This window comes from Chrysemys picta, chromosome 6 (genome assembly GCF_011386835.1).
Source record: "Chrysemys picta bellii isolate R12L10 chromosome 6, ASM1138683v2, whole genome shotgun sequence".
NCBI lineage: Eukaryota > Metazoa > Chordata > Testudines > Emydidae > Chrysemys > Chrysemys picta.
In genome coordinates, this window is record NC_088796.1 from 74,223,152 (window position 1) to 74,241,371 (window position 18,220).

General features: G+C 40.6%; 1 protein-coding gene across 8 annotated transcripts in view; it reads left to right on the forward strand.

Annotated features, from left to right (window-relative positions):
* Window positions 1-18,220, forward strand: part of DMXL1 (Dmx like 1) — a 142,252-nt gene that overhangs the window by 61,772 nt on the left and 62,260 nt on the right. For all 8 annotated transcript variants that reach the window (XM_005300153.4, XM_005300154.4, XM_005300155.4 and 5 more), the window contains 5 exons: window positions 3,514-3,741; window positions 5,648-7,348; window positions 8,423-8,533; window positions 11,456-11,625; window positions 15,916-16,013. In XM_005300153.4, the coding sequence (XP_005300210.1) occupies window positions 3,514-3,741; window positions 5,648-7,348; window positions 8,423-8,533; window positions 11,456-11,625; window positions 15,916-16,013 (2,308 nt within the window). The remainder of the gene's footprint in view (window positions 1-3,513; window positions 3,742-5,647; window positions 7,349-8,422; window positions 8,534-11,455; window positions 11,626-15,915; window positions 16,014-18,220) is intronic.

Here is an 18,220-nt window from a genome sequence, read left to right on the forward strand (position 1 = left end):
TAGTTTAATTGCTTTATATTATAAAGGGTTTGAAGCTTGCAGTTCCAACCACTTCAGAAATTAGAGAGGGACTTGACATGTAGCACTTGTTGCTTGTCCTGTAAGGGTTGATCCATCCCTACTCTGCAAATCCATTTTGATCCTGTAACAAGGGTTGATCCATGCTAAGTTAATTTGTTGCGTTAAATTCTGCTTTTAAGGGATCGTTAAGATTTTTACTGGCAGGACACATAGAATTTTTAATCAAATGTAATCATAGAGTTTAGGTCCAGAAAGGGCCACCAGCTTTAGTATGATCTCCTGTATATCATAGGCCACCAGAATCACGCAGCACCTTCACACTAAACCCAACAACTGAAATTTAGATCAAAATATTACAGCCCACAGGAGACTAGACTGTTATGTTCTGGAGGCAGAGAATAGGAGGGACTGAGGCCTCGGCACTGGCAGGGAAATTATTAGAAACTTTCTTCTGATTTCCAGCCTGAATTTCTTCATGGCCAGTTTCATACACATTTGTTATTGTGACAACATTGTCCTTAAGGTTGACTGCAGTGCACCTTTATGTGGAGGAGGAGGAGAGACATGCATTGTCCAACTTGCCAGAGGAAAGGAAATTGCGCTTTAGGGGTGAGCGGGAGAGAGAGGCTCAGAGGCTGCTGCAAAAGGGTAGTAGGTCAGCATGGTGGTGCTGACTCATCCCCCTAGGGACCAGAATGGCTGTGGAATTGAAAAGGAGCAAGGCCGGTGGGAGAAGACCCCTTTTCCCATGCCAGGCAGAGCAGCACCCTTCCTCCTTACCTTCCTCCTCATGGAGGTGGCAAAATACCAGGTTTGGTCAGGACCTGCTGTGGGCGTCATGCTAGTCACACTCCTTTCTAAGGGGACTGGGAAGGAATTTTTCCTCACCACCAGATTGGCTAAGGTGGAGTGGGGGCATTATTTGCCTTCCCCACAGCGGGTTCAGGGAGGGCTTTGTTATTGTGAGTAGAGAAGGGAGTTAAGCTATGATGTTGCAACTCATGTAAGTGTGAGGCAGATGTCCAGTGCAAGTACTCCACAGGGGAGGTATGCAGTGACCAGATAAATGGTTTGGTAAAGGGCTTAAAAAGGAGGTGTTTGTTAAAGGAGTGGAATGAGGGGGTTCGGGTTCCTATGAGTGGTACAGCAGGCAGCCAACCGCCCTTTCTTATTGCCTGCGTTAATCCTTGTTTGGGGATGGAGGGAATGGTAAGGTCCCAGCAATAGGTTGGCTGGAGGGCCTGGATTAAAAAAAGGGGGGGTGGCAAAAGTCCCCCCGGGTAGATATTGAACACGGAGTTACCTGCACTGTATATTTTAATTTGACGGGGTAGTCCCAGACATCTAATAATAAAAATTGCAGCCTGATTAAAACTGTATCATGTCCATCCTGTCCTCCTTTCAGTATAGCAAGACAGTAAATAGCTCTTCGCCCTTTCCCCTCCCCCAAGGTATTTATCAAGAACAGTCATATTATCCTTGCTAGGCTAAACCAGCCACACGCTTCCAGTTTCCCCTCATAAAATAGGCTCTCAATTCCCCTGATCATCCTCAGTAACTCTCCTCTGCTTCTGTTCCAGTTTGAATTTATCTTCCTTGAACATGGGTGACCAGAATTTAACACAGTATTCCAAATGAGGTCTTACCCCATTGCCTCTTTCAGAGGAATTAGTACTTCTCTCTCTACTGGAAATGCCTTGCCTGATACAGGCTAGGATCACATTTGCCTTTTTCATGTCTGCATTATGTTGGTGAGGCATAGTCATCCTGTGATCTACCAATGCACCCAGATCTCTCTCCTCAGTTGTTTCCAACTGATAAGCCCCCAGGTTGCAGCAGAAATTCTTACTCTTAGACCCTCAATGCAGGGGCTTGCACTTAGTACTATTGAATTTCATCCCATTTCCATCACTCCAGTCTTCAAGATCATCCGGATCTTCCTATACAATATTCTGATCTTCCAATACAATATTGATGATGTCTCCCAACTTTGTATCGTGAACATATTTCATTAGCACTCATGCTCTTTGTGCTAAGGTCATTAATAAAAGTGTTGAATAAGATTGGTCCCAAGGCTGATCTTTGAGGAACTGCACTAGTAACCTCCCTGCAGCCAGATAGTTCGCCTTTCAGAACAATCCATTGCCTTTTCCCCTTTATCTAGTTCCTTGTCCACCTTACAAATCTTATACTAATCCCCATTTTTTCTAATTTAATAATTATTTTCCATGTGGTACTTTGGCTTTGCTTTGCTGATATCCAAGTATATAAGATTTACTGCATTTCCCTTATCTAAAATTTAAAAAGTCAGTTATTTTCTCAAAGAAGGAAATCAGGTTAGTCTGGCATGATCTGCCTTTGGTAAACCCGTGTTGCATTACATCCCCTATACCTCCATGAATTTAATTATTCTTTCCTTCATAATTTGTTCTAAGCCCTGCATAATACTGAGATCAGGCTCACAGAACTGTATCACTTTTTTCTCTTTCTTAAATATAGGTAAGACATTAGCTATTGTCCAGTCATATGCTATTGCCTTCGAATGCAAGGATTTTTAAGAAGTCTACCTATTGGACTAGCAATCTCATGTGCCAGTTCTTTCAGTATTCTCGGGTGGAAATTATCTAGTCCTCACAGTTTGAGTGCATTAAACTTTTGTTTTTCTTGCACCTCTGATGTGGCAATTTCCATTTCTGTACACTTGTTTCACCAGTCATTCTGCCTTTAGGCACATGTTCAATATTATCATTTTTGAAAGATGGGGGGGAAAGTATTCACTCAGTTTTTGGGACATACCTAGATTATTTTTAATATCCTTCCTGTTGGCACTGCATAGCAGCTTAATCTCATCTTTGCGTCTTATTTTTATTTATATAACTACCAAATTCTTTCCTCTTATTTTTTTTAATTTTCTTGGCAAGAACTTATTCAGCTTGACTTTTAGCAATTCTCTTTATTCCCCATTTTCTATCCTCCAAGATACAGTTTTCTTTGCAAATCAATCCATTTTCCTTTCCCTATATGTTCTCTGCTTATTCCTAATAATCTTTCTGAAGTGGTTATTCATCCAGCCATGTCTGTTCCTACAGTTTTCCCCCCTTGGTTGGGATGTAAATTGCAAATAGTTTTTGTATGGTTGATTTGAAGAAATTCCAAGCCTGCTCCACATTTAAGTCCTTGAGCTGTTAAGTCCAGTTGACTTCTTCAACTAATTCCCTTAATTTCCCAAAGACTTCCCTTTTGAAGTAAAATACCAGAGTTAGTGACTTGTTTTTGGTTACCTGCCATTACATTTAAACTGAATCAACTCATGATCACTCAATCAAAGATTATGTCCTACAACCAGCTCTTTTATGATGTTCTCACTTCTTACAAAAACCAAGTTTAAAATTGTATCCCCTCTTGTTGGTTCAGTGACAGCTGTGTTTTTTTCATAAAACAATTGTCGTATGTTACGATAACTTTCACTTAACATTGCAAACTTTTTTTTAGATGAAAAAATAGACTCAAATATAGCTGAAGCAGTGTCACATCATGAAGAGCTATATTCTTCCTCTCCGGATCCAGAGAAGATCCAGTCTCCCTTCACGCAGAAATATCGGGCCTGTAGAGCAAACCTTCAAAGTACCAGTCGTCTGACTCTCTCTTCGGAAATGGTTTATAGTCAAGAGTTGAATTTACCAGAAGGAGTGGAAATAATAAGTGTTAAACCATCAGCAGGTCTGTAATTTTAAAAGAAATAAAGAACTAGTAAATATCTTGGTATATTGTATTCTATGAGTTTCCTGCGTTATTAGAATTAAAACAACAACAAATTAACAAATACCTAGTGAACTCAAGAATATGTGGAAACCAGATTTGAAAGGCATACTAAAATACATCGTCCTTTAAAATTTTGGTTTTTACTCCTGGGGCCCAAATGCTGCAACAGAGCTTCTGCCAAAGCTAGTCAGTGAAAAATGTTGCTCTAGACCAAGGATTTCTGCAAGTAAAAGGCAATATGCAGTCCTGAGTAGTGAAATGTGGTTTGTCGGGAAAATTGACTTTTATATTAAAGTATGTTGATGGACTTAACATTAATCTCCTATGAAGACTACTTAGGCTATTCAGACCCTTTATTGGGAGCATGTGTTTTGAGCTAGTGTGATGGGGCAAGGCCAGATGCCTGCAGTAAAGTAGTGAGGAACAAGTATGTTAGCCCCAGGCTAAAAAAATCCCTGGTACCATGGTAACGAAATGGCAGTTGCTCCAGGTTAATCAAGACACCTGGGGCCAATTAAGATCCTTCTAGAAGACAGTGGAGATAGCTAGATTGATTGGGACACCTGAAGCCAATCCAGGACTGGCTGGAACTAGTTAAAAGCCTCCCAGTTAGTCAGTGTGGTGTGGTTGTGTGGAGCTATAGGAGGGAGCTGTGCTGTTGGATGAACGAAGTAGTACGAATCCATATCCGGTGCAAGGAAGGAGACCCTGAGGTAATTGTGAAGAAGATATTGAGTGGGGGCTGCTGTGGGGAAGTAGCCCAGGGAATTGTACATGTCCTATTTCCAAAAAGTCAGCTTCCATAGCTGCTAATTTTATGGTCCCTGGGCTGGAGCCCGGACTAGAGGGTGGGCCCGGGCTCCCCCCTCCCCTCCCTGATTTATCACTGATACTGGGAGACAACAGAGTGTGCGAGGGAGGGTTGTTTCTCCTCACCTCCCTTGCTGGCTTATGATGAAAATGGCTCAGTAGATGTGACCCTTGCCTCTAGAGAGAGAAGGGCTATGTGGAGGGTCACAGTGAGCCTCTGAGGTTAGCAAAATCCATCAGGAAACACAGGACCCACGGAGTCAAGGACAGAACTTTGTCACACTAGCTAGCATATAGTACCTGGATTGCAGTGTGAAGTGCACACACTTCATAATTGTGTGACTTCACATACGTGGATTATGAAAATACACCAGCATGAAAGCTCCAGCCATATTCAAAGATTCAGCAACTGCAGCGTGTCTGAGCTTCTCTGGTGACCATGGGGGAAGCCGGGTATGGATCCATGTATATACATGGACAGAGAAATCCATTTTTAATTAAAGGTCTATAAATCCATGTCATGACTTGTCACTAGTGCAAAATTTATTTTGGAGCTTACAATTCAAATGATCCATATTTTGTGTGTCATCAGGTTCCAACACTGATTATCCGTGTTGTCGATATTAAAATTTGCTTTTATTGCTTAACATATCTGGAGCCACAAGTTACTGTTTATATAATGCTTCTTTCCATTCATATTGGTGATAGAGTTTTTAAAATTTCGAAGTGAAATAATTTAAAACATTTAACTGGGCCTGTTTACATAGGTTGACACTCTCCCTCCCCCCAAGTGTCGCTGTAGAACTGTGTTCAACTTGTTCCTTTCACCTCTTCTCTCTCTGAATGCTTGTAATCATTATTCTGTGTCAGTAAAATAATAGGCACTAGATACTTTGTAGGATGAACCAAAACCAAACTGTATTAGCTTTAAGAAAATTGACTGAATTTAGTTTGGCCCTTGTATTTTAAAAAAAAAAATCTTATGTATGGTTACTTATTATTTGACCCTGATGTGAAACTTGGTTTGTTTGTTTTTGTTCTGTTTCAATTTTAGGACACCTGAGTTCCTCCTCCGTATATCCAGTTTGTCATGCCCCTTATCTACTGGCAACTTCTTGCTCAGATGGAAAAGTTAGGTTCTGGAGATGCAGAGTGACTCCTGAGGCAGTGGTTTCTTCTATGCCAGAGTATACTATAAATAGTAATGTTACGTATATATGGGAAGAATGGCCACTACTTGTTGAGGATGGACTTCTTAGTAGTAGTACTGTGAATGTTCCAGGCAGGCCAATAGAAGTTAGTTGCGCACATACAAATAGATTAGCTGTAGCATACAAGCAGATGACATCTAAAAATAGTCGATGTTCTCAAGATTTCATGATGCATGTTAGTATTTTTGAATGTGAATCTACAGGAGGATCATGTTGGATTCTGGAACAGACTCTTCATTTAGATGAAATAAGCATAACGTTGGACTCTGCCATTAGTATTGACAGTAATTTAATGGCATACAATAAACAAGAAGTTTATTTATCTAATAATGAGAGGATTTTGCCCAGCACAAAGCACTTGGTTCACTTAGACTGGATGTCTAAGGAAGATGGATCACATATCCTAACAGTAGGAATTGGATCAAAGCTTTATATGTTTGGCCAACTGGTTGGGAACATGCATGACCAAAGTAGTAAGGAGATGTCTGCATTGCCACTGTGGGAAAATGCAAAAGTTACATCCCTTTGTAGGTTTGTACTGCTACGGTGCGTGGACTTAGTTTCTTCAGTAGAAGGATCACCTCCTTTGCCAGTTTCTTTATCTTGGGTACGTGATGGCATCCTTGTAGTTGGGATGGATTGTGAAATGCATGTTTATTCTCAGTGGCAATCCCCTTCAAAACAAGAGTCAGTTACGAGTGATTCTTACAGTGGAAGCACACCATCTATTACTAGCTTAATGAAACAAAGCCAGTCAGCTGGTTCTGGCCTGCATCCACCAAAGCGAACCTTAACCAGATCCATGACAAGTCTTGCACAGAAACTTAGTGGAAAGAGAACTGCATTTGATCTATCTGTGGAAATGGAAGATTCTGGTCTTTTTGAAGCAGCTCATGCATTATGTCCAACTTTACCTCAGTACCACCCTTTCCAGCTTCTAGAGCTTATGGACCTTGGTAAAGTACGTAGAGCAAAAGCCATCCTCTCTCATTTGGTGAAATGTATTGCTGGGGAAGTTGTTGCTATAAATGAATCTGAACCTAATCATGATCGGCGACTTAGATCTCTCACAATTAGTGCTAGTGGAAGCACTGCAAGAGACCCCAAGACATTCAACAAAACTGAGAATACAGACTATACAGAAATAGACTCTGTTCCACCACTTCCTTTGTATGCATTGCTTGCTGCAGATGATGACTGCTCACATTTTTGTTTAGAGAAATCCAACAATCAAAATAACTTAAATAAACAAAATGGTTTACCCGATGAAAATTATGAAGATCTTTTTCAAAACTCCAGCCTAAATACAGATGATCTTACCGTGTTTGAAGCAGATGAAGATAATACAAAGCCAAAGGTCATTGATCTTTCTCAGTACAGCCCAACTTACTTTGGACCAGAGCATGCCCAAGTTCTTTCTCGTCACTTGATGCATTCTAGCTTACCAGGTCTCACCAGGATGGAGCAAATGTCATTGATGGCCTTGGCAGATACAATTGCTACTACCAGTACTGATATTGGAGAAAGCAGAGACAGAAACCAGGGTAAGCTATATATTTTAAGTGATAGGCAATACTCTTGTAATTCACAAGCCTTTTTGTAAGGATTTTTATTGTCTTGCAAATGTCTTTCCAGATAAGTGTATTAAATATTCAGTTGTACTAGTATGATGTACTATCGAACAAGATTTTACCATCTGCTGTTTAGGTAAACAGTCCTTTTTTTAAAATTGCAAACTTCTTCATAACACTTTTATTACAGAAATTAAGTTATGAACTTCAGAAGTATTTTCATTTGTTATTGTTGACTGATATAATCATGAACCATGTGTGTTCACTGTGAGGGGCCCAAGACTGAGACGTGCTTTGCCCTTGGTCAGAAATAACTTAAACGTGACCTTCCAAGCATGCTGGGAGAAGGGGGGGAAATTAACAGGCTTTTTGGGAAGGTTTGAGGGTATGTTCTGGGGACACTAAGGTTATTTTGCAGTTTTGATGTAATAACTAGCTGAATTAATTCGTTATTTGTATGGGTGTTTTTTGTGGGTTAGGTGGGGATGAGATGGGCGTTGGTTTACTGTTAGATTATAAATCCAGTTGTTAGGATCCAAAGAGCTTTTTGTGTGGTTGCTATTGTTTAAATCTAAAGAAACAATCAGAAGAGTTTCTTCCTGAGAATTTAACTCTCACCGTCCTATGAATGCACTTTCCTTTATCAAACAAGCTTTTTCCCTTTATCCAACATAATAGTTGTATAATACTTTGATACAATAAGCAGCATATTGTTTTTAGTTACTGATTGAAAGAATAGGGAAAGTATGATTTTTCTTAGAGTTCTAGATTACTCTGCAAAGCATAACTTGCTCAGGGCGTGCATCCTTTTTTGCCACTAGTCCACCCTGAGATTGCCTTTGTTTCTTTATGTCACTAGTGTTTTAGTTTGGGGTTTAAGAGTTGACTAAATCACTGAATTCATGAGCTCTTTTTTAAATGTGACGTCATAGATAGTGGTCTAGCAAAGAGAAATCAGAGAGCTATTTATAGTCATTTTCCATTTTTTCAAGTTCCTTTCATATGTATTTTCTTTCCGTGAAAATATGACTCAATTTTTATTTATAGGTGGAGAAACGCTTGATGAATGTGGCTTAAAATTCCTTCTGGCTGTTCAGCTGCACACATTTCTGACAACCTCACTTCCTCCTGTCCATCGAGCCCAGCTACTTCACCAAGGTAACTCTACAGATTGGGTTGTGTTTGTCTCTCCCACCCCCCACCCCCCCAAAAAAAGTGTTCACGTGATTTAACAATTTAAATGATTTCTATCACATACTACAATTCTGCATGCAGACTTGAAATACATGCAGAATTGTAGTATGAGAGAATTGCAGAGAGCATTGCAGTAAGTCCTAACAGCCCATTTGCCTTGCAAACCCTGCGCATGCTCATGCTGAAGAGTAACATAGCTGTTTGTTAACTTGTTGTGTGCATGCTTCTTGATTAATCTCTTTGGGGTAAAGATATCCTTTTATGAATTTCTGTTATAAAATACTGGAAAGAGCTTTGTTTAGAAATGAGTAATATGACAAGACATTATTTGAACATTGTATAGAACAGTTCATTTTAGTGCTTATTTTATTTTAGCATGAAAGACTCACAGCATAGGGTAAGAATTTTCAGAAAACATTAGTGACTTAGGAGCTGAAGTGCCTTAGTCACTTTTGAAAATGGGATTTAGGCTTTTTAAGTCACTTTTGGTGCTTCTGGAAAATTTTACCCATAATCAAGTTAGATTATTTCCATGCTTCCAGCAAACTTCTGCTGAGGAGCAGTGCTGCTAGAATAAATCACCAAACTTGAACTGATTTTATTTTTAATTGGTGATTATAGCAATCCTTTTCAGCAACTACTTTCAGTTCTATGATAGTCTTTACATATGTTTAATTGCAATTTCTCTTGGATAAAATTAATATATAGCTTTCACAATTTCAGTATTTCTTTTGGTGTGTTTAATTTGTTATCAAGTTAAAACAAAAAAGGACAAACTAGTACTTTCATATGTATTGTAGCATCTAACACTATTACAGTCTGAACAGTAACGTACAGTATAAAATGTGCTTCAAAAAAAGTTTTTTACAGAATTGACATAATCAGATATTTATAGTATCTATCTAACGCAGGACTGTCATTAGTGCTACCTACTTGAAAATTGCCACTTCGCAAGGCCGTTCGGTGCTGAATTTCTTTAAAAAAACCAAAACCAAAAACGTTGGGCTTTGTACTTTAAAGTAAAATATTCCTGTCAGCGTTAAAGAGGCAAGACATATTTGCTAAAGACTGGCCAAATGCAAAGGCTCGCGCGCGCGCTCTCTCTCTCTCTCTCTCTTTCTATATCTATAGATCTATCTATAGATATCTATCTATATATATCTATATATTTTTTTAAATGTCTTCAACAGCCTTGGTTTAGGTTCTACTTCTTGATAAGCTCTGTAAAGCAAACCAAGATTGGATGTAATTTCTGTTTTTCAGTAATGTTTGGGTTAGTGAGTTATTCATGTGTAAACTTCCTAGTTGAGCACAGTTCAAAGCTGAATACAGATATGGTTGATCCAGTAGCTTAACATGCTGAAGATTACCTGTAACTTAAAAATAACAATACTGATTTTTTCTAAATGTGATGTAAGTTTGTAGGTCCTGATGATAATTAAAAGAAAATAAGCAAATTCAGAAGTAAACTTACACAGTAGATTATCCTGAATGTTGAAATGCAGCAAGGTAGTTTTAGAAAGTGCATGCTGAATTGACTGTACAGGCACAAAATATGATCATAAGTCTGAATTCAAACTCACTTCGTTCAAACCACACCAGAACAGAAGACTTAAAGGAGTACTATGTCAGTGGTTCTCAACCAGGAGTCCGGGGTCCCCTAGGGGGCCGCGAGCAGGTTTCAGGGCATCTGCCAAGCAGGACCAGTGTTAGACTTGCTGGGGCCCAGGGCAGAAACCAAAGTCCCACTGGGTGGGGCTGAAGTCTGGGGTCCTGAGCAACTTAGCTTTCAGTGAAGCCCTGTGGCATGGGGTCCTGGCAATTGCCCTGCTTCCTACCCACTAATGCCGGCCCTGGCTTTTATATGCAGAAAACCAGATATTGTGGCACAGGTGGGCCGTGGAGTTTTTATAGCATGTTTGGGGGGCCTCAGAAAGAAAAAGGTTGAGAGCCTCATACTATTACATACTAAATTTTGTTGGTGGGTCTGTTTGGTATGGTTCTGTCTTAAAATAAAAATGACAGTGCATTTCATGAAAGTTAAAGGGTATTTAGCCATTTCATCAAGCCAAATGCTTTAATGATGGAAATATTTGCTTGATACTGCATAAAACTTTTTAAAAAAAGCCAACTATGAACATACTGTAGCTACAGTCCTTTTTATCTGTAAAATGCTCAATTAGGACAGAATTTTCCAAGTTTCCTTTTTGCTTTGGGTAAATAATACTCGGTGCCAAAAGATTACAAAAGCTTGTTTCCTGAAAGCCGTTTCCAAATTTGACTTCTTATTTTGGAAGTTGATGAAGTGCTGAGAAGATGATTTTTTCAGGAGAAATAAAACCCCAGAATGTTTACAATTTAGACATTAAAACTTGGCATGATTTAAAAAAAAAAAAGAGGAAGGGGGGGGGGGAGAAACTTTTCACTGAACATATCAGTATTGTTAGTTTTCCTTGGAATTTAGCATTTAATCAAAATTAAGCTAAACTTTCTGAACTTTTTGGTAAATTTCACTTAATTAAATATGCAAAATTTCACATAGGTATGACATTGCCACTAGCTATCTTTAAGGGCATTTCTCTGCAGATATTTGTGTTTAGTAGTTTATTTATATTTTGGACATTACATCTATTGTCCGTGAACTAGAAATGGCCAGTTTATAAGTGAATAATAAACAGGTTGTCCATTTGTAAGACAGTACTTAACTTTCACATATGTGTAACCTAGGAATGCAAGGCCTGCACTTGTTTTAATGCCTACCAAGTTTCTGGTCTTGTACTTTCACAGTTAAAAATCAAAGACACAACCTTCTGAACTTGCAGTTTGTTTTTCAGGTTTTGTTGTCACTGAACGAGTACTTTTTTTCTTTTGTGGATTATTGTATAGGCTTGTCTACTCGTCACTTTGCCTGGGCATTTCATTCAGTAGCAGAAGAAGAACTACTGAACATGCTCCCTGCTGTGCAGAAAGGGGATCCGACCTGGTCAGAACTCAGAGCTATGGGTGTAGGATGGTGGGTTCGGAATACCCATAGTTTGCGCAGATGCATAGAAAAGGTAAATATAGTTTACTGAAAACAAATTAGCTTACAGCATGTTACCAGTTATTCATATATCCTAGAATAATTATGCTACCCAGTTTCCTTATACGAAAATGGTTGAAGTACACTAGCGTCCTGTTAACTCTTGTTCAGTTACAGGGATGCTATGATTAGAGGGCCTTAAGGGTCAAGAATTTAACAGCAGTGGGATGGAGAAGAGTTCAGTGCTTCCTGAAGGACGTGATTTTTTTTTTTTTTTTTTTTTTTACCATAGGGAGGGCATGGGGGGGTTTGCTTCATTTCTTGTCACTTTACTGATTTTCAGTGTTGAATTTCACTGCATTTTGTGAAAGAGGTAGTTCAAGTTATAAACTTGACAAGAAGTTATAAACGAGGACAAGAAGTAATGGGCTTAATCTGAAGCAAGGGAGATTTAGGTTAGATGTTAGAAAAGCTTTCTAGCTATAAGGGCAGTTAAACTCTGCAATAGGCTTTCAAGGGAAGTAGTCTTTTGAAGTTTTTAAGAACAGGGTTGGACAAACACCTGTTGATGTCTCGGTTTACTTGATTTTGTCTTAGTGCTGAGGGTTGGACTTGATGACTTCTCAAGGTCTCTTCCAGCACTACATTTCTATGATTCTGTGACTTTTGGTTCATCTTCATCTTGTAGAAATATTTGATTTTTAATTCTGCGCTGTGAGGGAGTATAAATGTCCTTTTAAACTCTGCAAAGTCTCATTATTGAACATTCAGTATTTGGAGTTAACCAGTCAAATAAATTTTAGCACAAGAGCCTTGCTTGACTTTGGCACACACAATGACTGTTAGGAAATGGAGCCCAGTATGGAAGTGATTTCTCATTGTGGCAAATCCAGCACACAAAAAAGGCACTGTTAAGTTACATGTTCTCATGGCAGATATAAAGTATTAATGAGGTACCAAGGCTCAACTTACACATTATTTATTATTTTAACAAATGGAGTGTAAATAAATCTACTTGTATGTTCAGTTATTTAGGAAATGTGTTTTCTTTCACTTGCATGCCTGTGCATATTATATTCTTGTTTTTTTTGTGAGTTTAACATCTATAGATAGTATGTTCAGGGCACCAAAGTGGTGCAGATATTTTTCTACAGTCTCTGCTTCCTGAGGACTGCAGGTGAAAAATACTAATGAAGTCAGAAGGTAAGTCTGCTATCAGTGAGAAGTCGGAAGCTCTGCAGGACACTAGAAGCTAGGGGCAGCATGGATCTTATGGAACTGTCTAAGACGAAAATTGATTTAGACCAGGGGTCTCAAACTCAAATGATCACGAGGGCCATATGAGGGCTAGTTCATTGGCCCGAGGGCTCCATCACTGACACCCCCTCCCTCGCTGCCCCCGGCCTTGCCCCCACTCCACCCCTTCCCTGCCCCCATTCCCACCCCTTCCCTGAAGTCCCCACCCCAACTCCGCCCCCTCCCTGCCCCCAGAGGGTCCATCAGGGGTGTGGCGGGGGCTCAGGGCAGGGAGTTGAGGTGCAGCAGGGGGTTGGGGTGCAGGCAGGGGGCTCAGGGCAGGGGGTTGGGGTGCAGGAGGCATGTGAGGTGCGGCGGGGGGCTCAGGGCAGGGGGTTGGGGTGTGGGGTGCAGCAGGGGGCTCAGGGCAGGGGGTTGGGGTGTGGGGTGCAGCAGGGGGCTCAGGGCAGGGGGTTGGGGTGCAGGAGGCATGTGGGGTGCAGCAGGGGGCTCAGGGCAGGGAGTTGGGGTGCAGGAGGGGTGTGGGGTGCGGCAGGGGGCTCAGGGCAGGGAGTTGGGGATCAGGCAGGGGGCTCAGGGCAGGGGATTGGGGTGCAGAGGGGGTGTGGGATGCAGCAAGGGGCTCAGGGCAGGGAGTTGGCGGGCGGGGTGCAGGAGGGCTTCGGGCTCCGGGGTGGCAGCGCCGCACACCGGGGCCAGGGCAGGCTGCTGGCCCCGGCCCTGATCCTGCTCCGCTCCGGGAAGTAGCTGGAACCATGTCCCTGCGGCTCCTGGGGGAGGGCGACGCAGGGCTCCACATTCTGCTTGCCTCACCTCCAGGTACCTCCCCCGAAGCTCCTGTTGGCCGCGGTTCTCCGTTCCCAGCCAATAGGAGCTGTGGGGGGGCGGTGCCTGGAAGGACAGAGCCCTCTGCTTCTTCTCCCTCCCCTCCCCTCCCCCCCACTTCAGGGAGCGGCACAGGGCTCGAGGTGGGGCAGTCCTGCGGCTGTAGTTTGCCCACCTCTGGCCTGGAGGTAGGCCGGGGGGGCGAGTGCAGGCTGCTTGGCAGGCCGCAGGAAATAGCCCTGCGGGCCGCGTGTTTGAGACCCCTGGTTTAGACCCTGGTATCACATTTCCTAACATTCTGTGCCCATAATTTTCATAATGGTCCTATACCTTGCAAGCTTTATATATCAGTGAAATGGTAAATATTGAAACTTAGGTCTAAGCCTACTGTGCTTATTTAACATTGTTTACATTAACAATAGTGTTTCACACCTGTTTCAGGCTGTCTGGAAATTGAGGCAGACAGCAGTGCATCAGTTTATATTTGGTTTACCATATGGCTAGATATGAGGCAAGATCCTCAGTTTGTATAGAATGGCATAGCTTCATTGGAGCCAATAGAGCTATGGTGATTTGCACCACATGAGGGTCTGGTCCTTGATTATTGCTTTAATGAAAGCTTAAATACTGTCACACAAGATTTAGTCATCTAGGAAAATGACTGGCTTTTGTTGCACTATAATCCAGCTCAACTTGACCTGACTGATTTGCTTCAGCATACATTTGAACCCTTTCTACTGCCCTCAAATTTTAGTAAGTGAAACCATTTCCCTCAGAAGCCAATTGCAATTACTTGCATTTAATAGAAAAACTGGTAACTACAACTTTGCATGCATGTCCCCTCCCATCTTTTGAATGATGCTATCTAGTGACTCAGTTTAGCCTGCTTGATATAGGACAATCTGATAACCAGTATTGAGGGGATTCCGTTAAAATCTATGGAGACCAAACATAGTAACAAGGGAAGTTTAGGAGATGCAAACCTCTACTATACAACATGAGCCAAACTTTGAGAGCTTCTAAAATGGACCTTCACAGATCTGCATTTGTACAAGTGTATTTTGTGGGACGACTATGACAGGTGTATTGGAAATTTGACCCTCTCTGATTTACTTGTCCTCAGGGTGGACAAAATCGATGATTTTTAAAAAGGGGTTTTTTATTTAAATTGGATTTTTTAAATTTAAATTAAATGCAGATTTACTTTAAAAAAAAAATAAACCAATTTACATTTAAGTTTGAAATTGACAAGCTGTTAAGACCTGAACTTACCTTTTATTAAAAAAAAAAAAAGGTAAATTAAAGACAAAAAACACTTAACTGGTGGAAGTCACTGGCTAAATACTTGAAGCTTGCCTTCCTCTTCCGATCTGCACATAAAAAACAGGTATGAGAGGATGAGATCTATTAGTTTTAAAATCTTGAAGGATATAGTATCAGAAATCAGTTCTATTCACTAACTACAGATATTTTCTTTGCTTAATAAATCAGTTAGTGAAACGTGCAAAACATGTTTTAGTAAACTTTTTTTTAACGTATGCAGCACACTTATTTAATAAACTGTTACAATGCTGGTTTTGTGCATTTTAATTGAATTTGCGTTTTCATGCGAATAAACTTTGGATAAAAAAAATCGCCATCTGATAAAGAAGTAATGGATCATTCACCATTTTTCTGAAATACAAAATCCAAAAATTAAGAATCTGACTAAATGTATATTAAATCATGTACATGCTTAAGTGTGTGTGTGTGTGAAAGAGAGAGAGGGAGAGATGTATTCTTCTGATTAGCAAAAGGAAGCACCACATTTAGCGTAAAGACTGTTAGTTGCTAAATCAAGGTTTTCTGGTTTATGTCGGTTAAAATTAATTAAATCATTATGATTTAAATCCGTCCATTCTGCTTTTCCTTTCCTGATGACTTAGAACTATTTCTCATATCTATCAGAGTTTCTGCCCAAATGTTCAGTGCAAAAGAGTTAATGTAGACTAAGTAAATAAATGTTTTTTTATTTACATAACTGACTTTTATCATAAAAACCTGAAATCAATGTAACTTTGATTTGATGAGGAACTGGTTTTTGTTAATTGTAAGCAAAAAATATACCTAATTGATCTTTGCCATGTATATCAGAACTACTTAAACTGAATTTATTTAACAATGACTAAATCAGTTTAGGGATAGTGCTTTCAGATTACTTTTAAATTTGTTACAAATTTAACAAAACCCCATATATTCACAGGTAGCAAAAGCAGCTTTTCAACGAAACAACGATCCACTTGATGCAGCTATTTTTTACCTTGCAATGAAAAAGAAGGCTGTGATTTGGGGATTATACAGGTAGGAAACATACAAGAAAACAGTTATTTATAAATTCTAAGATTTGTAAATATTTGCTCTTAAGTACAATTCCATATTGTCCAGTCCATCTGATAAAAAATAATTTGTCTCTTCTATTCAAAAGCAGTAAAAAAGTTCCAGAAATTCCTTTTACTGATACATATACTACGGTAATCATAATGTGTTCTGAAGTCTGTATTCATTTTTGGGGTTTTTTTGCCACACAAGTATTTTAGCCAAAAATGTTTTGATGCTCTTCAGTCTTTAAATCTCTGTATGTTTAAAAATACTGCCTGGTTCATCTTCTTTCATTCCTATAATTCAGAATTCATTCTTTCTTTTAAAACTTCAATTTCAGCAGGATGTATTTATAATTCACACATTGTGGTATTTAAAAATGTGTGTTTGAGATTATTTTGATCTTAAAATACGTACAGGATATAAATTTAATCCAGAATATATTTTAAAAATTGTACATTCGGGGCCTTAAGAAGTGTGATGCAAATTCTAAAACTGTATTGCACATGTGCAGTGGCTAATTTACATGTTAGATTACATATTAGTCAAGATTTCCAAAAGTGATTGTCTAAAGTTTAGTCTCTTAAACCCGTAGCAGCCTCATCCACTACTACACAACTCTGAGTCATTCCAGAGCACTATTCTGAGAGTGTACTGAATTTAGACTAGGGGTCCTGAGGGAAAAATAGCATGTGATCATATAAATAAAGACTGTACCATAATGCTTATGCACAAAGGGGCTGGATTGAAGTCACATAGCATCCTTAATTCCGTCACTTTCTAACGTTTGAGTGATCAACTTTGCCATCTTGATGTTCTTTTAATGTAGGTTTTTGATGTAATATACTTTATTTTTAAGAACTGTCTTGGGACAAATGAACTTTTCCACGTTCATTATTCAAATTGATCAGACTGATTTAAATTGTCAGTAGCTTCCAGTATTGCTTGTCACTTTTTTAAAAATAGCAAATCTCTTAGGATGTTATCAAAACCATGAGACAAGAGCCTCTGTTTACCACTGGAAAGATTATTGCATGTGTTGTCACATGAGGAAACCAACAATAGAGGCTTTCAAGCAAATGACTGGTACTATGTGAGGATATTTTTGGTAAGTAGTATTGCAACAGAGCAGTAAAGCTTCCAAAGCATGTTGTATTCTTCTTTGAGTGCTTGCTCATGTCGATTCCATTTTAGGTGTGCATGCGCCCATGTGCACGGCTGTTGGAGATTTTTGCCTTAGCGGTACTCGTAGGGCCAGCTGTAGCGCCTTCTAGAGTGCCACGGTATATAAGGTGCTGCCAGCCCATGCCCTCTCAGTTCCTTCTTACTGCCCATGGTGATCACTTGGTGCGCCTCTCTTGCTTGTTAAGAGCTAGCGGTTTCTTCCATTGGACTTCATGCCTTCGGGCCTTTGTTCGATTCTAGTTAGTGTAAAGTAATTAAGTGCATAGTTAGCTGATAGTTAAGCTCCCAGCAAGGACTTCACCCCAAGCAGGGCATGCCCCGAGCTCCCAGGTTTAAGACTTGTTCGATCTGTGGCAGGCCACGACAGCTGCCTTAAGTCCTTGGGGGAAGCACACAACAAGGAGCATTACCGGATCTGTAAGAACTTTCAACCTCACACCCAGAAGGAGAGGGACATTGATGGAGTCCGTTCTCCACCCGGCTTTCGAGCCCTCTACGCAGGACAGAGAGAACTTCGACTACCACGTGCAATGCACTGCCGGTGCCCACTCCTTTCAGCATCGTTCGCCAGTGCCGAAGAAGAAGGCGAAGAAGTGCTCGCCGGTGCCAAGCAAGAAGGCCCCAGGGTCATCCAGTAGAGGGACTGGGCCTGTCAGCCAGCCTTCTCCGAGCAGCGCGAGCATGCCTCCGTGGCTGGGGCTCTTAGCCCTCTTAAAGCTCCGTCACTGACTCTGGTGAGCGGTATGGGATCCACCACCCTGCCTGCACCATCGTCATCCCAAGCCCAGGTGCAGAGAGAGCGCAGGTCTCCACCTGCTCCTATGACCTCTCTGGTGCCGCAGGACCATATGATCATAGAATATCAGGGATGGAAGGGACCTCAGGAGGTCATCTAGTCCAACCCCCTGCTCAAAGCAGGGCCAATCCCCAGACACATACCCCAGTTCCCTAAATGGCCCCCTCAAGGATTGAACTCACAACCCTGGGTTTAGCAGGCCAATGCT